The 24,515-nt window shown below is 41.5% G+C and overlaps 1 protein-coding gene across 1 annotated transcript in view; it reads left to right on the top strand.

Annotated features, from left to right (window-relative positions):
* The first annotated feature begins 3,277 nt into the window (after positions 1-3,277).
* The window catches only part of itgav (integrin, alpha V), a 48,804-nt gene continuing 27,566 nt past the window's right edge, over positions 3,278-24,515 (top strand). The window contains 10 exon segments of the mRNA XM_034150278.1: positions 3,278-3,634; positions 7,279-7,412; positions 19,222-19,313; positions 19,973-20,087; positions 21,518-21,579; positions 21,690-21,738; positions 21,978-22,103; positions 22,228-22,272; positions 22,667-22,710; positions 22,934-22,990. Of these exon segments, the coding sequence (XP_034006169.1) occupies positions 3,447-3,634; positions 7,279-7,412; positions 19,222-19,313; positions 19,973-20,087; positions 21,518-21,579; positions 21,690-21,738; positions 21,978-22,103; positions 22,228-22,272; positions 22,667-22,710; positions 22,934-22,990 (912 nt within the window). The 5' untranslated portion in view covers positions 3,278-3,446.

The following is a 24,515-nucleotide window of genomic DNA, read 5'->3' as shown; positions in this document are numbered from 1 at the left end:
TGGTACGTAATCTGCATAGCTATGCCTATTACACCATCTTTCACTCTGTAACACGAACGCACGCACGCACGCACGCACGCACGCACGCACGCACGCACGCACGCACGCACACACACACACACTCACACTCACACACACACACTCACTCACACACACACAAACACACACACTCTCACACACACACACACACTCACACACACACACACACACACACACACACACACACACACACACACATACACCCACAAACACGAAATCATAGCGTTTTCACCAGGCGTCCATGTTTATCTTGATGTCTTGCAACATTTGCACACTGTACTGTATGTATTACACCACACACACAGTACACCCCCCCCCCCCCACCTCCCCCACACACATTCTTGAGTGCACACTTCATAGTATCCGTCATGCAGAGCAGTTCATGGCCAAATAAGACGAAAACCCCTCGGCTCCACCTCATCTGAGCGCTGGTGTGTTTATAGACAAAGAAAAAAGGCTTCTGAGCTGGAAGCATCGACACATATCATTTGTATACAGTAACAAATTATAACATATAACTTGTTGAAGTGTTAAACATTTGAAAATACCTTCTAATCCATTTGTCAGAAAGTATTATGTGTACTGTCAAGATTTTATTTAACCTCTTAAGCACTGAGCCTGTTTTTCAGGTCTCAGGCTCGAAAATGACATTCCCAGAACAAATGGCCATATCTTCCCTTCTAAAAGGGTTAAATTAATAATCTTTATTCTCAAAGTAATGATAAACCTGTGAGTTGGATGTAGAAAAGTCAGAATCAATATAGATGTTTTTTATTTTAAAGAAAATTCAGATTGAACATAGTAAAAAACTGTAAATGATAGTGTCCGTCCAAAAATTCTTTTTTACTTATAGTGAAAACTACCCTTGGATGATGGGTTAGTAGACTAAAAGCTTTAGGAATCCAAAGTACAACATATAATAAGTACCCTGTATCAAGACTGATGCAAAACAAGTGACATTTGACATTTTTAGAGAGATTTAGCAAAAAAAAACACTTCTGGGGTCATTTGGGTGGATTTGACCTATCTCTGGCCCCCCTTGGTCGATTTTGATGAATGAAATCTCTTTATAACCGCTAGAGCCAATGGAATCGAGGGAAAGTTATATACACACCAACACGTTAACAAATAAGGAGTGAGAGTGACGCGTGACCAAAACCGGAAGCTGCATACATAGCTGCTAACTTTCTCTCTCCGATTTTTACATAAAAATGGAATTATACATTATAAATAATTTTTTCAAAGGCACAGGTACATTATCAACCTATGGATCAACAGTTGCAGCCGCGTTTTTTTTCGTTTTAATGCCATTGAACACGTCTTTTGATCAGATTGACAGCTACGGTGAGACGATCTCCCGTAAAAGCTCCGTAAAGGTACGTGTTGTGATGTCTGTGTTTGCTTTCCCTGTCGCGAGTTCGGATCGCTCAGTGATGATACTATAACTATATAATCTGTGGAGTCTCAGCTTTAATCGGATATATTGTATGTGCAGCTACGATAAGTAATAAGGGTATCTTTATCTTGAGTTGTGTGCTAAAGTGCGTTAGCATTTTTTCGCTTAGTGCTAATTCAGAGGCTTGGTATTACCCTTTGTTTTGGTAAAATGGTTCATATCTTCAGTTAGCTGAGATTCTTCCCGTTAATCTGGTGCTACACATGAATAGTTTCATAAATGTTAAGAAGCCCTGAGACACAGACTCAAAAAAAAACTGTGGGGGGGGGTCCACTGGGGGGACCGTCGTCTTTAAGAGGTTAAGTATCAATCACATGAAACCAGTGGCGAAATGTAACTCACCACAAAAAGTAAGTTACTTTTGGGGGCCATCAAAGAAGTAGTAGGGTGAATATCAGGCAGACTCAGGATCAACGACTCAGGATCCACGACTCAGGATCTACGACTCAGGATCCAAGACTCAGGATTCACGACTCAGGGTCCACGACTCAGGATCAACGACACAGGATCAACGACTCAGGATGCACGAATCAGGATCAACGACTCGTGATCCACGACACAGGATCCACGAATCAGGATCCACGACTCAGGATCAATGACTCCGGATCCATGACTCAGGATCAACGACTCAGGATCCACGAATCAGGATCAATGACTCAGGATCAACGACTCAGGATCAACGACTCGTGATCCACTACTCAAGGTAAAAGTAGGCTTCTATTACAGAATAATACATGTTTGATTTATTGTTAATAGTTCTATTATAAAACATGCTATTTTCCATTATTAATCCGAATCTGCAAATTAAACTAAGTAATGAAACAAATGCAGTGGAGTCAAATTGACAATATTTATCTTTGAGATGTAGTGGAGTAGTACAAGTAAGTACAAGTACCTTAATAGTGTATTTGAGTGCAGTACAGGAGTAGATGTAAGTACTGCATGCAGGTGATTGTCATGAGATGATGACCCACAATGACTGCAGAAACAAAACTGTGTAGGAAAAATAAAATCCCCTACAAAGCAAAACCCCCTCCAAAATAAAACCCCCCCTCCAAAATAAAGGTTCCTGTTATTGGCTCACAGCGGAATGAACTTCCTGTTGTGCGTCAGGGATCCACGGCACTGCGTCAAGAGAAAACAGAGACAGGTAAACACCGACATCCCCTTCAGAGTAAAGGCATGCTATATGTGCTATATGTGCTGTGTGGTTAAATATGAATGAATGACAACCTTTTTAATTGAGGGGTTACGTCCCTAATTTGGTTTTAGTTTCTAGAATAAAGGCTCTCTATTTTATTTTTGCTTTGTGTTGATTTATTTTGTATTTGCATTTTAAGAAATGATATTGTTACAGGGCATACACAACACATATAAATATACTTATGACTTTTATTTACTTATATTTTACTTTAATGTTATTTATGTTATGTTTTTATTTTATTCTTTTTTAATTTGCATTTAAGGACGTATTACAGTGACAGGGCATACATATACAAATTACAATACATTTGTTATTCTTAATTGTTTTTATGTTAATTGCTTTTATTTATTTTTATTATTATTTATTATTATTTATTTTATTTATTTATTTTATTTATTTTATTTATTTTATTTATTTTATTTATTTTATTTATTTTATTTATTTATTTATTTTATTTATTTTATTTATTTTATTTTGTTTCCTTTCTTTTTATTTGATTGTAACCCAACACGTCATTGGTGCATTTATTCTGAAGGGGATACACCGGACACAGTACAGTCTCTTGATCTAACTTGACGTCAGCTGGTTGAAACACTTCCACTAAAACACTTCCACACACTGCGGCCTCTCCTCGGTTCCTCCCCGTGTTTAGGCTCCTGTTTTCGGCTTCATCAGAGCCCCTCGCCCCGCGGCCTGGTTCCTCCTGACCGTTCCTCTCTCGGTTGTTTCTCCCCCAGCAGCAGCACCATGTCCTCGGCAGCTGGACGGCCGGGTCTCCCGGTTCTCCTGGTTCTCCCGGTTCTCCTCACTCTACTCTGCGGGATCCTGCCTCTCGGATCCGGATTCAACCTGGAGACCGAGAGACCCTCCGTGTTCTCCGGACCCGAAAGGAGCTACTTCGGCTTCTCCGTGGACTTCTTCCTCAACAGCCCCAAGTAAGAGTTCAGAAGTAAAAGTACTGAAGTAAAAGTACAAATACTACCCTCTGAAAATACTCTTGTTACGAGTAGAAGTCCTGAATTCAGAGTACTCAAGTATTGGTATTAAAACGCACGTAAAGAACCAAAAGCAAAAGTATGTAGAATGTACTCACAAACCGAGTACTTTTACTTTGCTTAATTTTCCGGGATATTTCCGATACATGTAGCCTACAGTGTATCGGAAATTGGTAAACTCGTTATGTGCAGAGCTGGAAGAAGTACTCAGATCTTGTACTTGAGTAAAAGTAGAAGTACTCAGATCTTGTACTTGAGTAAAAGTAGAAGTACTCAGATCTTGTACTTGAGTAAAAGTAGGAGTACTCAGATCTTGTACTTTAGTTAAAGTAGAAGTACTCAGATCTTGTACTTTAGTTAAAGTAGAAGTGCTCAGATCTTGTACTTGAGTAAAAGTAGAAGTACACCGATCTTGTACTTGAGTAAAAGTAGGAGTACTCATATCTTGTACTTGAGTAAAAGTAGAAGTACTCATATCGTGTACTTGAGTAAAAGTAGAAGTACTCAGATCGTGTACTTAAGTAAATGTAGAAGTGCCAGAGTTTAGGAATACTCGGTAACATGTAAAAGGCCTGAAAAAGTACTCGATTTGTATTGGTATTAAAATGCCCTTATCAAACTAACGGACACAGTGATTTTATCCTCTGCAGACCATTGACATGCACTAACACCTATAGAAAGCCCTACAGGAGAGGGAACACCACAGAAGAAGAACAGAGCCTCTTTCAAATCAAACCGCAGCTCTCAGCGTCTCAGACACAGAGCCATAAAAACAGATTGAATGGAGCCTGAGGTTATACAAAGGTGTGTGTTCACAGACGACTGATCCAGGTTTCCTAATAAAGGTGTGTCGCCTAGTTTTTTGGATCCTTACTGAATCATTTGGTATCATTATGAGATGAGTCTGCAGTTTTCCTGTTCTCCTGTCCTGAGTATCTGTTTCATGGATAACCCAACAGGCGACACATGCTCTTTAATAACTCCTTCATTACATATTCTCTGCTTTATTTCTCCCTATTATTAGACGCCGTGAAACATTTCTTCCGCAGCTATTCTGTAGAAGAGATGTTGTTCCCTGATGCTCATCACTGACTTTAGTTACGTTTCTATTTCAACACATGATTACAAGTCCCAGCGTCCTGCGGTGAAACCAAACAAAAGGAAGCCTCAGTCCTAAACCCTCCATGCAGCTGCGTCATGTTATGTGTTGATGTGCACAGATTAAAATGAAAGAAAAAAGTGCTGCTACGCTAGCAATCATCATAATAATAATACATTTTATTTATCAAGCGCTTTAACATGTGCTCTACGGAGGTAAAAAAACGATATAAGATAAAAAGTCTGATTTTAAAATACATCAATCGCATGTTAAAAGCTGGTCTGAAAGGTGCGTTTTGGTCAGTGTTTCTGAGGATGGTGAACGAAAACAGGAACTCAGTTCTCATCTTGAAATGAAATTAATATCACAACAAATAATGCAAGAAATAAAATACCTTGCAGTGTCAGCCTTAAAGAAATATAAAGTTGATTTAGTTTGAGGACTTTTCTCCATGCTTTTATGAGTTGCACTCAGAAAAACACAAATTAAGTCGCATTCACACCAGCCTTGTATAGTCCGGTTGAATCGAACCCTGGTGCGGTTCGTTTGGGTCGGTGTGAACACAGTCCGAGACCTCTTAAGTGAACTAAACAACCGGACTCTGGTCCGCCTAAAGAGGTGGTCTCGGAGCGCTTGCTAGTGAACTCTGGAGCGGTTCATCGCTGGTGTGAACGCAGTCCGCACCAAAACATAGGAAGCGTAGTATTTACGAGTCACAAGAACGCGGATGTCTTCCAAATCTTTAGCGAAAGACTCTTTCGCTAAAGATTTTGAAGACATCCGCGAGTGAAGCAGAATGAAGTGTTGAACAGTGACGTGTAAAGTAAAAATGCTCCGTCAACTATACATAAAAGTAAGAGCCACCTGTCGTCGGTGAAGCGGCCCTCCTTACTGCAGAACGTCTCTCATTATGTGTTATAATGTTTTTTATCGGACGTTGTCTGATTATATAATCATATGCGCGGGCTGCTAGTGTCTGTTGATCTCCAGATTAACAGCAGCATGAAAATAACCTTCCAGTCTTTAAATAAAAGCAACAAGTCCTTTAAACACGTTTTGCTTTGCAACTGAGCTGTCAGGAGAAGTTCTGCTTCAGTCTGCGAGGAAACACGAACATTTTCTAGATTTCTGATGTGTCAAAGATAACCCCTTGACATTCCCAATACAGTTACTCATGGCTGATAAAGGAAAGGGAAGCCCAATATGAAGTCATCATTCACTCAAATCCCCGCTTGTTTACGTTTGAAATGTGCACTCACTGTTAGCTTAACATTAAAACGTTTAGCTATAATATATTTTGTAAATGTTCCTTGTCAGGCTTAGTCATGTCTTAGTCATGTCTTAGTCATGTCTTCTTGTCATGTTGACACTATGCAAAGTCACCCCCGAGGCCAAAACCATCACCGTCATAATTTTCATGCATTTTTTATAAATGTTATATATTTACAAGACAAGACTGAACCTTCTTCCTCATTGGTTCCCACTTTAGTTGGTATGGTGGTGAGTCAGGATTAATGCACAGATAATAATAATACATTTTTATTTAAGGCGCCTTTCATGACACCCAAGGACACCGTACACTTTGTTAAATATTCTAAGAGGTAAAAACAAGATAAAGACACAAACATACCATCATGGAGAAGACATTTAAAGTGGACACAAATGATAGGGACAGATGTGGAAATGAATGTAAAATAATGTCTAGATCTTGACAAGTTGAATTGATCATAAAGTCAAATATTATAGACATTCCAGATTCTTAGGCATTACTATGAAGTTGGTCCCTCTTTGCAGCTGTAACAGCTTCCACTCTTCTGGAAAGGCTTTCTACAAGATGTTGGAGTGTCTGTGGCTGAGCTGCTGTGGTTCCTAAACGTTTCCACTTTGCAATAATACCACTTACAGTTGATCGTGGAATATCTAGGAGAGAAGGCATTTCACGAACTGACTTGCACGAGGCAAGAAAATAGACAAGAAACTATTATATGATCTGGCATCAAGAACAATTAAATGCACAAAAATGACTTTTGCCCGGGCCTTTAATTAATGCGTAATATTCGCTGACGGGTGCCTCAGCAGCACTTTGTTTTAAGTTCTATTTCTGTTTTATATTTTTTTATGTTGGCTGCTTCACAGGTACTTCTATAGAGCGGTGCAGGGATGACGTATTTACCCGGAAGGAAGCTGCTGGTTCCCTCGACAAAACAGCAACGGGATTTCTCCAGAGGATTTTGGAATATTGTAAAAAAATAAGATCTGTGGAAAACGAACCTGTTTGATAAATGCACGTTTTGTTCAGCCGGATAATCTCCACATGTCTACTCTACTTTGATCATTTTCGAATCATAGATCTAATCGATAGATATATGATGGATGGAACCGAATGCGCAGCTTACTTCCGGGTCGGCCTACAAATCCCTTCACCACTCAATTTGCAGCCTTATCTCCATGTCTAACTGGGATCTTTGTCCCCCCCCCCCCCCAGGTCAGACATCCTGGTCGGGGCTCCCCGGGCCAACGCCTCCTCTCCCTCCAGCAGTGCAGTGGTGGAGGGGGGGGCGGTGTACACCTGTCCCTGGAACCACGCCTCCTGCCAGCAGCTGCAGTTTGACAACACAGGTAACACAAACTCCAGAGTAACTCCTGCAGAAACACCAGGACCCCCCCAATACTCAATTTAGTATGTTAGATATACAAAGATAGATAGATGGATGGATGGATAGATGGAAATCACAGGAGCTTAACGCGTGTGTCCAGTGACCAGATGCTCTGTCTTCAGTGTGTGTAGAGAAACATTGAAATGACCTCCACAGCGAGGACGACAGGTGTGTGTACCTGGGGGTCTGAGATGCTGTTTCTCAAAGTGTGGAAGCTTTGTTCAGAGTCTTCAGAAAGTGTGTGTGTGTGTGTGTGTGTGTGTGTGTGTGTGTGTGTGTGTGTGTGTGTGTGTGTGTGTGTGTGTGTGTGTGTGTGTGTGTGTGTGTGTGTGTGTGTGTGTGTGTGTGTGTGTGTGTGTGGTGTGTGTGTGTGTGTGTGGGTGTGGTGTGTGTGTGTGTGTGTGTGTGTGTGTGTGTGTGTGTGTGTGTGGTGTGTGTGTGTGTGTGTGTGTGTGTGTGTGTGTGTGTGTGTGTGTGTGTGTGTGTGTGTGTGTGTGTGTGTGTGTGTGTGTGTGTGTGTGTGTGTGTGTGTGTGTGTGTGTGTGTGTGTGTGTGTGTGTGTGTGTGTGTGTGTGTGTGTGTGTGTGTGTGTGTGTGTGTGTGTGTGTGTGTGTGTGTGTGTGTGTGTGTTCTTGATGGATAATAAGGTGCAGCGCTTGTCTCGTGTCGGGACACACTGAGGAATGTGTGTGAGGCAGGAGGTGTGTGTGGACTCGTCTGCCCTGAACTCTGCTGCTGTATCTGTGTCAAACTAAAGGATAGTTATTAATACCAAAACAACAACTATTATAGAGACACGAGGAGTCTTCACTGTTTAACTGGAGATATTAATACCTTTATCTGGTTATACTGTACTTAAAGGGGGTGTATTCTGCTTTCTGTGGTGTTTCCTCTCTAGTGGGTTCTGTAGGTGTTAGTGCATGTAAATGGTCTGCAAAGGGTACTCCTTTGTTTACTTCCTGAACATTTGCGCTCCTATTGGCTGCAGCACAGGCAGTATGACAGAAATAAATAGCTTTTGGAACATCACCAGGAGAGGACTCTTTAAAGTAGAGACACTACATACTGATATACACCTGAACATCAGCAGGAGAGGACTCTTTAAAGTAGAGACACTACATACTGATACACACCTGAACATCAGCAGGAGAGGACTCTTTAAAGTAGAGACACTACATACTGATATACACCTGAACATCAGCAGGAGAGGACTCTTTAAAGTAGAGACACTACATACTGATATACACCTGAACATCAGCAGGAGAGGACTCTTTAAAGTAGAGACACTACATACTGATATACACCTGAACATCAGCAGGAGAGGACTCTTTAAAGTAGAGACACTACATACTGATATACTCCTGAACATCAGCAGGAGAGGACTCTTTAAAGTAGAGACACTACATACTGATATACACCTGAACATCAGCAGGAGAGGACTCTTTAAAGTAGAGACACTACATACTGATACACACCTGAACATCAGCAGGAGAGGACTCTTTAAAGTAGAGACACTACATACTGATATACACCTGAACATCAGCAGGAGAGGACTCTTTAAAGTAGAGACACTACATACTGATATACACCTGAACATCAGCAGGAGAGGACTCTTTAAAGTAGAGACACTACATACTGATACACACCTGAACATCAGCAGGAGAGGACTCTTTAAAGTAGAGACACTACATACTGATATACACCTGAACATCAGCAGGAGAGGACTCTTTAAAGTAGAGACACTACATACTGATATACACCTGAACATCAGCAGGAGAGGACTCTTTAAAGTAGAGACACTACATACTGATACACACCTGAACATCAGCAGGAGAGGACTCTTTAAAGTAGAGACACTACATACTGATATACACCTGAACATCAGCAGGAGAGGACTCTTTAAAGTAGAGACACTACATACTGATATACACCTGAACATCACCAGGAGAGGACTCTTTAAAGTAGAGACACTACATACTGATATACACCTGAACATCAGCAGGAGAGGACTCTTTAAAGTAGAGACACTACACACTGATATACACCTGAACATCAGCAGGGGAGGACTCTTTAAAGTAGAGACACTACATACTGATATACACCTGAACATCAGCAGGAGAGGACTCTTTAAAGTAGAGACACTACATACTGATATACACCTGAACATCAGCAGGAGAGGACTCTTTAAAGTAGAGACACTACATACTGATATACACCTGAACATCAGCAGGAGAGGACTCTTTATTTGTTCTGTTGGATTTTTAGTAAAAGTTTTGTAGAAATACTTGGAATTTCAAAAGAACTTCTGAAGCAGTCAGATAACTTATTATCAGAAGAAAAAACGGCATGTTTTTTTTTAGACTAGAATTTTTTTTTTTTACATTTCCTGACATTTATGAAGTGTCACTCACAGTTCAGCCTGTTTCCTGTCAGATAAGAGTCTGATGGGTTATTGTGGACATGTTTAAAAAAAACAGGCACTAGTAGCTGACTGCCGAGCATTCATTCGATTAAAAAAAGCCTTTAAATGCTATTCAAATGTTGTCTTTAAATCTTTTAAAAGTCCTTAACAAAGTTTAGTAGGATTTTATTAACCTTTTTCATCTAAAATCTCCAAATAAATAATAGCATTTATTTTTAAAACATTTACTAATGCCTTTCACACTAACGTCACAGAAACCAACAACATATATTTAGTTTTCTCTCAGATTTGCGTTAAAGAAGGTTTTAAAGAAGAACATATTTTGTAGGCTGTGAGAGATCACATTGAGATAAAATAATCCTCAAACATAAAGCACATTAACTCATGGAGAACAGAGCGGGTTTACTTCAGTTTTATCTCTGGGTGTGTCAGGGTGCCTCATGATAAGGATTTACCTGCTGTAACGCTCAGGTGTTATTACTAAAGTCTGCAGCGTTTCCTCACCGGCGCTGACTAAACGGAGATTTCACAAGCAGCTCTTACAGGATTATCCTCTGCATCACACTCTGACTAAACACCAGGTTTATTATCATGTCTCCAGCAGGAAGGAGAATGATGGGTTTTATTCACTTTAAAGGTCACCTATTATGCAAAATCCACTTCTTCATGTCTCTTCTACATCAACATGTGTCCCCTCTTCTTCATGTCTCTTCGACATCAACATGTGTCCCCTCTTCTTCATGTCTCTTCTACATCAACATGTGTCCCCTCTTCTTCATGTCTCTTCTTCATCAACATGTGTCCCCTCTTCTTCATGTCTCTTCTTCATCAACATGTGTCCCCTCTGTGGAAAGAGACTCTGAAAGTTTCAGGAACAAAGATTCTCTCTCTTTTTGTCCTGATCCATTTCTATAAAAACCTGTCTGAAAATGAGCTGATCAGATTTTGGCCACTTGATGATGATTATGACATCATCAAGTAAACTGGCGCGTTCACACCAGAGTACTTTTCCCCGTACTTTTCGCGTTTAGTTCCGTTAGTACCCCTTATGTCGCGTTCACACCAAAAAGAGTACTTAGTGCCGGGAACTTTTACCCCCATTTTTAGTGCCTGCTGAGAGGTGGTACTCTCCTGGGGGGGGAAAAAGTGCCCCAGTTCTGTATAGTAGGCAGTATACACCGTGAAGTTGTTTGCGGCCTGCCAGTAAACCCAAAGCAGAAGAAGAAGAAGTGACGTCAGCGGCTTCATTTGCCTAATCCTCCCTCAGGGACTTATTCCGGTGTGAACGCGATCGGCTCTTAGTTCCATGGGGGAACTAAGAGCTGGGAACTAAGTACTGCGGTGTGAACGCAGCTATTGAGTTATTTTTAACCAAATATCTCAGAGGGGCGTGGGGAGTGGCTCCTTATTTTCATCTGAAGTAACAGACAGAGAATCAGCACTTTGGAAACAGGGCTGAAACAGAGGGGATTATGGGTAATGCTGCAATGATCTGTTTAGTGTTTCAGCCAATCAGAGACAGGCTCTGGATATATGTGAGACCTGTGATATATTGATGAAGAACAGTATAATAGGGGACCTTTAAAATCTGACGGAGCTTTATAAGTGTTAAATAACAGGACGTTAATCTCTTAAAACTCTGCAAAATAGGAGTTGAATAACAAAGTTAAGCCCTTACAACTTTAAAAAATGATTACAACTAAAGAGAAAAAGGAAAGCTTAGCCAAGGTGAGATATGAATAGTTCAATTAAAAGCAGCAACAAAAAGAGAAGTCTTCAGTCTGCTCCACTGGAAGATGGAAATATTACATGTTACATATTTTCCGTTTCTTCCAAAAAAATACACGGAGTGAGTAAGTACGCTATGTTTATTATAATTTAGATTTTGAGTGATCGTGTAAGGGCTTGAATACCCTACATCAGGGGTGTCCAAACTGTGGCCCATGGTCCATTTTAAATTGGACCTCAGCATATTCTAAAAGTATAATGGAGTCTGGCCCACACCTGAAACGTGTACTTGACTTATAATGTTCTTCTTAAATATATGTGTAGAAGTATATCACACAGTATTCATGTGTTAATAAGCCACGTTTTCATTAAATGAAGTCAATTAAAATGTTCTAACAAATCTTAGTTGATAACAAAAAGCCCAACAACGTATTCGCATAACAAGCTTGAAATAGACCCTTCATATGTCCCCTTATTATGAGCTGTGGGGTGCCTCAGGGCTCCATATTGGGACCCCTCCTTTTCTCACTTTCAAACTTGACTTGACTTATTATAAGAAATCTGAGGCTGTTTTAAGGGATGAGCTTTAACACAATAAAGTAAATCCTCTGGAGAGCTGAGATGTTTCTTAAAGCATATTGAACTATCAAGAATCGTTGACCTGCATTTGATTGATTTTGCTAACTTAAAGGTGGGGTAGGTAATTTTGGAGAAACCAGCTCGAGTGCGCTAGAATTTGAAAATACACAACCAGAGAAAATCTGCCACTTCCTTACAGAGCCCCTCCTCCAACACACACGAACGCGCACATGACCAATGAGGGCACGAGATAAGTTTGTGCCCAGATGGAAGGCTGACAGGCAGGTAGGCCATCCAGTTACTTTAGCCGGGCCGGCTCAGATGATTGGTCGTGCTTTTTACAGTACTACAGCTTCCACAGATGATATTTATTTATGGATTTATTGTCAAAGCACTTCAGATATTCATTGCTATCGGGATGTTAAGAGCATTCCATGGAATATAACAAAAAGTGTATCTCGAGCCGGTTTCTCAAACATACCTACCCTACCTTTAACCTGTTAAGCCCGAGTGACCCCGGTACCGCGGCACTGCCGCAACATCTTGCAGGAAACAGTGTCTGAGGGCATGTTCATTTAATAAACTATGAATGTTTTATATCCATGTAACGGGAAGAAACTCATCTAACTGATCATTTTTTTTTTTTTGAGCCTCTGAATTAGCAACGAGCGAAAAATGCTAACAGATGACTGCACCGAAAATCACTCACAAAACCTTATTATTTATCTCTTCTCCACATCCATGACATCGATTCACATCGTGAGGTGACACAGAATCTATGGGTACTAGGGGTGTAACGATATCCGTATTCGTCCCGAACCGTCACGGTTCGGACGTCACAGTTCGGCACATGCAGTCACACGACGAATACACCTTTGTCTGTCACTCAGGGCAGTATCCATTACTCTATATATAATCCAGGGGGCGGTATTGCGCCTAAAAGCGGTTTGCCTGCCGCCCTTAAACAACAAATGAAGAACAAGAAGAAAACACAACAAAACAAACAAAATACAAGAAGAAGAGAAGTTAGTATGGCGATTTCAGATAACACACAGGAGCTAGAAGAACCACCTGCTTCTTTTAAATCAGCTGTGTGGGAACATTTCGGGTTCCCTGTGGACTACAACAACGATGGAGTGCGAGTGGTGGATCGGGAGGACGGTGTGTCGGCGTTGTTCGACAGCGGTGCGGTATGCTAATGGTAACACCTGGGTAACACACGCCAAACATGCTAAATCATATCAGAAGGCATCACCCAGATTTGCCAATCACCGGAGCACGGCGAAAGACAACAGCAGTTCAACAGCTTATCCCCGCTGTTTTTAAGAAGCCAATAGACATGCAAGCCGAGAGACCAAAATAAATAATGGAAGCTATTGGCATATGTTTTTCAATGGCATGCGCCCTTGAAACACTTTCTTATTATTTATTTTGTAATATTTTCAAGACATTCTTTTTAGTTTTACAGCTTGATGAAACCTTCTTGTTTGAGATCAGCCTTTATAGATAATATGGCCATCTGAGTGTGTGTGGTACTGTTTGTGGTTTGTTTTTCACTGTGTAATACAGTTAATTATTCAAAATGTTAGAGTTCCTTATTTTTATACTGAAACTTGCATCACTGTTCAAAAATAAATAACAACAAACCTGGAATTATGCATTTGGGACTTTTTTTTAGCTTTTTCTTGTTGTACCGAACCCGTACCGAACCGTGACCCCCAAACCGAGGTACATACCGAACCGTGAATTATGTGAACCGTTACACCCCTAATGGGTACCCTCATTATCACTGAATTATACGAATTTGCGACGTTATAAACAAAAACAGACATCAAAACAGGTGACGCTAGGTAGCTAAAAATGCTAACATTTTTACCTTGGCTCTGTAGTCTCTCCAAAGTGGTCTTCAATGGCATTAAAACGATAAAAACGCCATCCATAGGTTAATCCAATGTGTCTGTGTCCCTTTGAAATGATTTCTGATAATCCATAAGCAAACAGACGGATAATCCATGATTTTACGTTTCTAGATGTCACAGCTAAACTGTAGCTTCACTCTAATGCAAAACTGCATGCGCGAAGCCCTCACCTTTTCTTTTCACAATGAGTGTGTGTGGGGGACTCCCCCTTCGATTCTATTGGCTCTAACGGTCAGAAAGAGGTGTCAACCATCAAAATCGAGCAAGGGGGCCAGAGATATGGAAAATCCACCCAAATGACCCCAGAAGTGGTTTCTTTTTGCTAAATCTCTCTAAAAAGGTCAAATGTCACTTGTTTTGCATCAATCTTGATACAGGGTACTTATTATATGTTGTACTTTGGATTCCTAAAGCTTTTAGTCTACTAACCCATCATCCAAGGGTAGTTTTCACTATAAGTAAAAAAGAATTTTTGGACGGACACTATAATTTACAGTTTTTTACTATGTAAAATCTGAATTTTCTTTAAAATAAAAAACATCTATATTGATTCTGACTTTTCTACATCCAACTCACAGGTTTATCATTACTTTGAGAAAAAAGATTATTAATTTAACCCTTTTAGAAGGGAAGATATGGTCATTTGTTCTGGGAATGTCATTTTCGAGCCTGAGACCTGAAAAACAGGCTCAGGGCTTAACAGGTTAACATTAACTTATGAAGCAATATACCTCTTGGTATATCTTTGTGTATGTGGCCCTCAGTGAAAACAGGTGGACACCCCTGCCCTATATTTCATATTATAGCTTTAGAGAATCTGCACATACACTCATGAAGAGGAACTTAATGATTCTTGTTATAAATGCACAGCTCTTTTGATTAATCAATTAGTGGATAAAGGTAGAAGTATCTTCACAGCGTGGTGTTAGTACGTTTACTGCAGTGACCAATCAGAATACTTCCTCCAGCACTGGAGACTAAAATATATATATCTGGTTCACAGAAGAGGAACATGCTACCCAAAGAAGAGTGTGTGTCTGCGTGTGATTGTGCGGGTGTGTGTGATTGTGTGTGTGTGTGTCTCTGCTTGGTATTCTGTGGGTGACCTCAGCCTGAAAATAAGAAACAAACAAACCATGATGCCCTTCCCCCTTCCAACACACACACACACACACACACACACACACACACACACACACACACACACACACACCAAGGCCTCAACCATAATCTTCTATGGGTAAAAGTGTTTTGGTGTAATGCGATAAAACAAATACGAGAGATTTAAACTTGTAAAAATACAACTAATTCTGCAGCTTGTTTTATCAAATCTGATGGATAATTAAAAGTGTTTGATGACAGGATGTTCAACTCTTTACACTCAGGAAAATGATCCTTAAAAAGCCTTGTAAAAAATACATTTTAACCAAAAGCATGTGCATAAACACTGACATCATCGTTAGGAAATGTCTGCTATTTGTATATATTGCAATATGAAGAAATACGGGTAGAAATACACCATAAACACATCATAGGTTCGATCAGGTGGACTTCAACACATCCATGTCCTCTTGATGAAGGGTTAGCGTTAGGAAGTGCTTAACAAAAAGTGTGTGTGTGTGTGTGTGTGTGTGTGTGTGTGTGTGTGTGTGTGTGTGTGTGTGTGTGTGTGTGTGTGTGTGTGTGTGTGTGTGTGTGTGTGTGTGTGTGTGTGTGTGTGTGTGTGTGTGTGTGTGTGTGTGTGTGTGTGTGTGTGTGTGTGTGTGTGTGTGTGTGTGTGTGTGTGTGTGTGTGTGTGTGTGTGTGGGCCTCATGTCCATAAAAGGTGAATTTGCCTCACTCAGCCTGAGATCTTGGGGAGGAGAGTGTTTACCTCCATGCAGCTTGAGATCACACACACACACCGCTGAAGTGCCTCTGAGCAACATTTAGGTCATATTATGATTTCTGAATATTTGCCATAAAGTACGACAATTTACTACTTCCTGTCAGAGGGTTAATGATTTCCTGTTTGGAGTTAGAGTCTGTCCGTCGGCAATAATAGAAACTGAAAGACTGATGCTGTGTTTGCCTCGGGCCTTAATACTGTTAGTGAGTGGCCTAGTTTGTGTGTGTGTGTGTGTGTGTGTGTGTGTGTGTGTGTGTGTGTGTGTGTGTGTGTGTGTGTGTGTGTGTGTGTGTGTGTGTGTGTGTGTGTGTGTGTGTGTGTGTGTGTGTGTGTGTGTGTGTGTGTGTGTGTGTGTGTGTGTGTGTGTGTGTGTGTGTGTGTGTGTGTGTGTGTGTGTGTGTGTGTGTGTCCCACAATAGAGGCCTTTGTTGTTGATTTAACCTACGTGACTGCTGGCCAAAGCTTTACTGGACCATAGGACATAATTAACTGGAATGTGTGTGTGTGTGTGTGTGTGTGATGACTCTGACTCAGTGTGTTTTCCTGGCTCTCTGACCATGATTCATCAGAAGCTTTAGTTACTTCTAGATAAAAAAAAAATCTCGACGTGTGACTCGTGTGTTTTCTGGTGAATCGGGCTGCTTTAAAGAGGAAGTGAGGGGATAGAGATGGTGGTCTTTCACCCTCTATATGTTAAAGTCTGTCTGCATTAACACTGTTTAATATGTGATCTATCAGAGTGTACATCTTACATCTCAAGCGTGGTGTGTGTGATTGAAGCTGCAGCCACACGAGGACGATAACGGTCGTATCCGCTACGTATCTCTATCAGATAGACGGTTCGGCCACACAAGGCCGAGAGGGGAACGCAGAAAACGATAACGGGTCCCAAGGTGGGTAGATCTGCGGACGAAACGCTCTGAAAACGGCTCCGTGTGTACGCCCTACAACGATCATTTCCTGATAACGATGACGCAATAGCCCCAGTGTTTCGAGCCAGGTCCCGGTATCTCGCAGGACAGTGCACCCAGCAGGAGCTTCCAGCTAGATTTGATCGATATGGACATAAACGCGAGTGAAGTGTAATCGGACAGGAGAGGAGACACGCAGCTCTGCATGATCACCTGCAGCTCCGCCCGCTGTGATGGAGCGATGAGCAGAACAAAACACACACTTCAAGTTAGATCATCACCCTTAGCTATTTTAATGACCTCTCAAACTACCTAAACTAGTTATACATATGTTTATTTTGACTGTCGGGTCACTCATTACTGGATCAGCTGCTGCATGAGACCACGGATACTGACGGGCTGTCAGGGGAGGGGGAGGAAAAGAGAGGCTCCGTCCTCCGTGTTGACTGGCGAAACCCCACCTCTGCTGCTAAATCCAGCACGGAGAATAAACAGAAGAGCAACCATGCATGCGCGAGAAGTCTTCTTCGCTGCTTTTGGTGTATTTTGTGGCAGAAGTACAGCGCCACTTACAGGCCCGGCATATGTACTACAGCGTCTCCAGCGCTTTCGAGCTTTCTGGTGCCTGTTGCGTGTGGACGGAAGACTTTTTTGATAGCGATTTTGGTTCGTTTCCGTTATCGTCCTCGTGTGGCTGCAGCCTTAAGCTGCTCAGTTGTGTCGTCAGGCCAGCGGTCAGTGAAGGCCTTCGGATGTCACTTTTAAACTTGTATATAAAGAAATCAAACAGAAAAGCAGGATTGATTAATACTGAAATTGGATTCATGTTGTAATTATACATTACATTACATTACACTTGTTAGACGCTTTTATCCAAAGCGACTTACATACTCAATACTGTGGGCAATCCCCACAGGAGCACTTTGGGGTGAAGTGTCTCAGGGACACAACGACATGCTGACTGCAGTGGGATTCGAACTTGCTATCCTCTGATTCGAAGATCAGCGCACTAATCCACTGAGCCACAGCCTCACTATACAGTATGCTGCTCTGTGTGCTTCCCCTTGTGTTATTGTATGGAGATATGGACGTTTTTGCAAAAATCCGATCCCAGATTGAATAGAATCGTGGAGGTTTTTTATCTTGAAGGAGGTCATTTTTTAGGATCTTTACGCGTATTTGTTCACTAATGTTTCGGGTAATTCTTCTGACACTTTTAACATTTGTTTTGGATATATTTTCTGCAACCCTTCCCAAATATTCAGGACATCTTTCTAGACATTTTTACACACATTTAAACTATTGTTTTCCGCTTTGTTGGGCCGTCATTTCGCCCGGAAGTGACGTCAGCGTTGCTCTCGTCTACTGGCAGAAAGTGATAGAGTATCTTTGCCGTGTGGTGTTAGTACTTTTATATTGTTGTGTACTTGTAAGACCTGTGCTGTATTTGTTTCTGAGACATGATTCATTAGCAACATGGGTTCGTTTGATAGGTACATTTTTTATCTGCAAACCAAAATGCATCAGCTTGTAGATGGTGTTTTGTATCTGCAAACAACACGCAACATCACAGGGCGTCTTTAAAACCTGTTTGTGGAGTTTGGTCAGGAGATGAGCTCCGTAGTGATCCGGCAGCTCGTCAGCGTCGGGAGATGAGCTCCGTAGTGATCCGGCAGCTCGTCAGCGTCGGGAGATGAGCTCCGTAGTGATCCGGCAGCTCGTCAGCGTCGGGAGATGAGCTCCGTAGTGATCCGGCAGCTCGTCAGCGTCGGGAGATGAGCTCCGTAGTGATCCGGCAGCTCGTCAGCGTCAGGAGATGAGCTCCGTAGTGATCCGGCAGCTCGTCAGCGTCAGGAGATGAGCTCCGTAGTGATCCGGCAGCTCGTCAGCGTCAGGAGATGAGCTCCGTAGTGATCTGGCAGCTCGTCAGCGTTTGTCATCAGGAGTTTCCCCACCTGGAGGAAATCCTGACATTTGTTCACCGTCTGAGTTTAACCAGGTCTGATCTCTGTTTGCTGTCACGTAACGTAACGGCTCCACGGATTGGTCCATTTCGTTCCGGGTACGGCATGATATCATGCCGTACCCGGAACGAAATGGAAGACTCAAATGGACAATGACGTATCTCCAACGAGGCGTTTTGGGGAGGTATTTTCTGTGTTAGAGTTTTACTCGCTACAGGGTGTACTTTGAGGGTTTTGACTCTGCACACCGTTTACATGCATAAAAACCTTCATAACACACAAGGGGACGGGTAATAACCGGAAAAGCATGACATGGGCCCTTTAAGTTAATTAATCATTCTATTCTCTGTGTGTTTGCAGATGACAGGGAGAATACAGATGGAGTTCAGATGGAGTTTAAATCTAAACAGTGGTTCGGAGCGTCGGTACGATCTGACGGAGAACACATCCTGGTGAGAAACACACACACACACTAACACACACACTAACACACACACTAACACACACACTAACACACATACACAAACACACACACTAACACACACACACATACACACACTAACACACATACACAAACACACACACTAACACACACACACACACACACACACTAACACACATACACACACACACACACACATACACACACTAACACACATACACACACTAACACACACACATACACACACACACACACACACACACACACACACACACACACACACACCAATAGAAATGTTGGCATCTTTGTTGTTTAGTGTAACGTGATGATTTTGCTGTTATGTTGATTTCATTGAGCTATAATTGTGTGTGTGTGTGTGTGTGTGTGTGTGTGTGTGTGTGTGTGTGTGTGTGTGTGTGTGTGTGTGTGTGTGTGTGTGTGTGTGTGTGTGTGTGTGTGTGTGTGTGTGTGTGTGTGTGTGTGTGTGTGTGTGTGTGTGTGTGTGTGTGTGTGTGTGTGTGTGTGTGTGTGTGTGTGTGTGTGTGTGTGTGTGTGTGTGTGTGTGTGTGTGTGTGTGTGTGTGTGTGTGTGTGTGTGTGTGTGTGTGTGTGTGTGTGTGTGTGTGTGTGTGTGTGTGTGTGTGTGTGTGTGTGTGTGTGTGTGTGTCAGGCATGTGCTCCTCTCTATCAGTGGTCCACGTTCGGGGGAGCCGAGCGGGAGCCGGTGGGAACGTGTTTCCTGAAGAAGGGAGCGACGGTGGTGGAATACTCGCCCTGCAGATCCAGTAACATCTCTAATATATTCTGATCATATACACCTGAACATCAGCAGGAGAGGACTCTTTAAAGTAGAGACACTACATACTGATATACACCTGAACATCAGCAGGAGAGGACTCTTTAAAGTAGAGACACTACATACTGATATACACCTGAACATCAGCAGGAGAGGACTCTTTAAAGTAGAGACACTACATACTGATATACACCTGAACATCAGCAGGAGAGGACTCTTTAAAGTAGAGACACTACATACTGATATACACCTGAACATCAGCAGGAGAGGACTCTTTAAAGTAGAGACACTACATACTGATATACACCTGAACATCAGCAGGAGAGGACTCTTTAAAAGTAGAGACACTACATACTGATATACACCTGAACATCAGCAGGAGAGGACTCTTTAAAGTAGAGACACTACATACTGATATACACCTGAACATCAGCAGGAGAGGACTCTTTAAAGTAGAGACACTACATGCTGATATACACCTGAACATCAGCAGGAGAGGACTCTTTAAAGTAGAGACACTACATACTGATATACACCTGAACATCAGCAGGAGAGGACTCTTTAAAGTAGAGACACTACATACTGATATACACCTGAACATCAGCAGGAGAGGACTCTTTAAAGTAGAGACACTACATACTGATATACACCTGAACATCAGCAGGAGAGGACTCTTTAAAGTAGAGACACTACATACTGATATACACCTGAACATCAGCAGGAGAGGACTCTTTAAAGTAGAGACACTACATACTGATATACACCTGAACATCAGCAGGAGAGGACTCTTTAAAGTAGAGACACTACATACTGATATACACCTGAACATCAGCAGGAGAGGACTCTTTAAAGTAGAGACACTACATACTGATATACACCTGAACATCAGCAGGAGAGGACTCTTTAAAGTAGAGACACTACATACTGATATACACCTGAACATCAGCAGGAGAGGACTCTTTAAAGTAGAGACACTACATACTGATATACACCTGAACATCAGCAGGAGAGGACTCTTTAAAGTAGAGACACTACATACTGATATACACCTGAACATCAGCAGGAGAGGACTCTTTAAAGTAGAGACACTACATGCTGATATACACCTGAACATCAGCAGGAGAGGACTCTTTAAAGTAGAGACACTACATACTGATATACACCTGAACATCAGCAGGAGAGGACTCTTTAAAGTAGAGACACTACATACTGATATACACCTGAACATCAGCAGGAGAGGACTCTTTAAAGTAGAGACACTACATACTGATATACACCTGAACATCAGCAGGAGAGGACTCTTTAAAGTAGAGACACTACATACTGATATACACCTGAACATCAGCAGGAGAGGACTCTTTAATAATAATTAACACACTTTAAATGATATATGATTTAATGTGTTATTTCTCTGTCCAGATGCTATCTCTCCTGAAGGTCAGGGCTTCTGTCAGGCCGGCTTCAGCGTCGACTTCCTGAAGGTAAAATACTGCGCTAGTGTGTATTAATACTTAAATATGTACTCTGTGTATTAATACTTGAACTGAAGTAAAGTCTCTGAGTAAGATGTGAGTCTGTTTTGTGTTTTCAGAAAAACAACAGAGTCGTGGTGGGAGGACCGGGCAGCTTCTACTGGCAGGGTGAGAGAGAGAGAGAGAGAGAGAGAGAAAATCCTGAGTCAGTCTCACACACATGTTGTCACATACCGTGGTGCCTAATTTCTGTTTCCTGTTACACACTGGCTCCTTTAATTACATGCTGTGTGTTTCTGTAAACCAAAAGTGTTCATGCTGCAAAACTAAATACTTTTCTGATGTTTTTCCTCCTCCTCCTCCTCCTCCTCCTCCTCCTCCTCCTCCTCCTCCTCCTCTCTCTGCAGGTCAGCTGATTTCAGACGACGTCTCTGAGATTTTCACTCGCTTCAGTAAAACTGAATTCGTCACTCCGTACGGAAACACTCTGGCCACCAAGTCAGCCAGCGCCCAGTACGACGACAGTTACCTAGGTACACACACACACACACACACACACACACACACACACACACACACACACACACACACACACACACACACACACACACACACAGAGGTTTTATTAGTGTTCCTGATCTTTCTCTCTGCTCTCAGGATACTCCGTGACTGTGGGAGACTTCAACGATGATGGAAAAGAAGGTAAACACACATTCATCCTTTTTAGATATTAAAGTGTATGAGGACTTTTGTAAGAGATGCTGATTAATTCATTAACATCAGTCCAATAAAGCAGCTCTTGGCGAGTCAGGGTTAGGGTTAGCAGTCTTAGGCCCGCCTCTATGCTCTCATTGGTTGAGACGCGTGATGACGCTGCGAATACAAAACGCTAATAAATTAACTGACTTTTTTATAATTTTCAGGCATTTTATAACCCTTTACATTATTAATAATAATAATAACACATGGGATATTTATAACGCTTTTCCTAATCCTCAAAGACGCTTTGCATAAAATCATTAATCAAAGATAAATATATAAATGCTTAAAATAAGTCAAATGAGTTTCATCTTTAGTTTTATTTTCCTCTCTTCAGATTACGTGACCGGAGTTCCACGAGGAGACAAGGCGCTGGGTTATGTAAGTGTTACACACACACACACACACACGCACGCACACACACACACACACACACACTCACACACACACACAGAAACACACACACACACTCACACACACACACACACACACACTCACACTCACACTCACACACACACACAGAAACACACACACACACTCTCACACACACACACACACACACACACACACACACACTGGGCTGACTTCCTGTGTTGTGTTTCAGGTGAACATCTTTAACGGCATCAACATGGACTCTATGGTGAACTTCACAGGAACTCAGGTGAGGAGAGAAATATGTTGATAACATTTAACTAGCATTTAACTTTCCTTTTTTAACATTTCAACCTTTTTCTTTTGTAATATTATGACTTTTCTTTAAATATTATAAAATAAATAAATACAATTCTCCAGATTTCTCCGTGTCTGTAGCTTTAAATGCTAATGAGCTGCTGCTGGCCCCGCCCCTCTGAGAGGTGATTGTCTGATTTAAGGAAACGTGGTTGTAGTAAAACTTCTTCCAGGTTTAAAAAGGAGAGTGAGGGTATCGTGGAGAGAGGAAGCAACGAGGCCGTCTGCAGTTAATTAAAGCGCTCCTCTCTTTGATCTGCTTCCTGTCTTTGAACTCAACACTTCCTGTTGTTTCCATGTCTTCTCTCAGAGCAGCGGAAAGGAAACACATGACTAAAATCAGCAGGAGTTAGCGTTAGCCTCGTTAGCACATAGAGAATAACTGTTAAAGGTCACCTATCATGCTATTTTTAGGCAATAGCATAGGTCTCAGATATATAAGAATACATAAAAAACATGTCTATGAAGTGTTTTGCTCAAAATACCAAACAGGTCCCCCATTCTAGCCATGCCTCATATCCCTCTATTTCACTTCCTGTTTCAAAAGTGATGATTTGGGGTATAAAGCTTTTTTTTTTTTTTAAATGTTGATAAAATCAAAAAGGAGGGGTCTGAGCTCATGCGGGACCCGGCAGCTACTGTCTAAACTAAATGCTGCCGTGATGAAACACCATATCATGGATTATCAAGGATTCTCTCTGAAACAGTATGGAGCTCAAAGGCTTTCTCTCTTGTTATACCACAAGGTGAGTTCCTTTTTATTTCCTGCTTCTTCACACACATGCTCTCCAGTACAGGTTAGCTCTGAGTGTTAGCGATGCTAATGTAAACACCGACCATATTACGTCCAAAACAGTCGGGCATTGTTTCTGATAGCAACGTTTCTGATTGGGTCGTGGGTCCACATTTCAGATATTACGTCATATCGGACGCAAATCTGGATCAGCTCCGTTGTTCCCCCGTTTTTAGAGATTTGGGTACGGAGGAAAAGAGAGAGGGGTTTATTTTCTGACGCTGCGTGAGTTCCCCGACACACCGGGGACACATGTTGATGTATAAGACATCAAAAAGAGCATTTTGCATGATAGGTCCCCTTTAATGTCAGACATGAAGAAGGGGGTGGGGGGGGGTTCATTTCTCATTTTCACATTTAATCTACTTTCTTGTTTTTTTATATTTTAACCTTTTTCTGTCTGATTATTACGGCTTTTTTCAAAATATTATAAAATAAATGTAAAAAAAAATTGGAAATATTCAAAAATATATTTAACAGTTTTTTTTCTAGTTTTTTTCACTTTGTTTATTTGTTGACATCCCTTGTTTACTGAATTTGTGTCCAAATATTTAAAATAAATTCTATAGAATGAGGACTTTCTTTTTTGAAATATTTGAATCCACATAGAAATATTCTATCTTCCTTCCTTAATGTCCTCTTCCTCTCCTCTTCCTCTTCCTCC

The sequence above is a fragment of the Trematomus bernacchii genome, unplaced genomic scaffold (assembly GCF_902827165.1).
Source record: "Trematomus bernacchii unplaced genomic scaffold, fTreBer1.1, whole genome shotgun sequence".
NCBI classification, from domain to species: Eukaryota; Metazoa; Chordata; class Actinopteri; order Perciformes; family Nototheniidae; genus Trematomus; species Trematomus bernacchii.
This window is presented reverse-complemented; position numbering and strand designations above follow the sequence as displayed.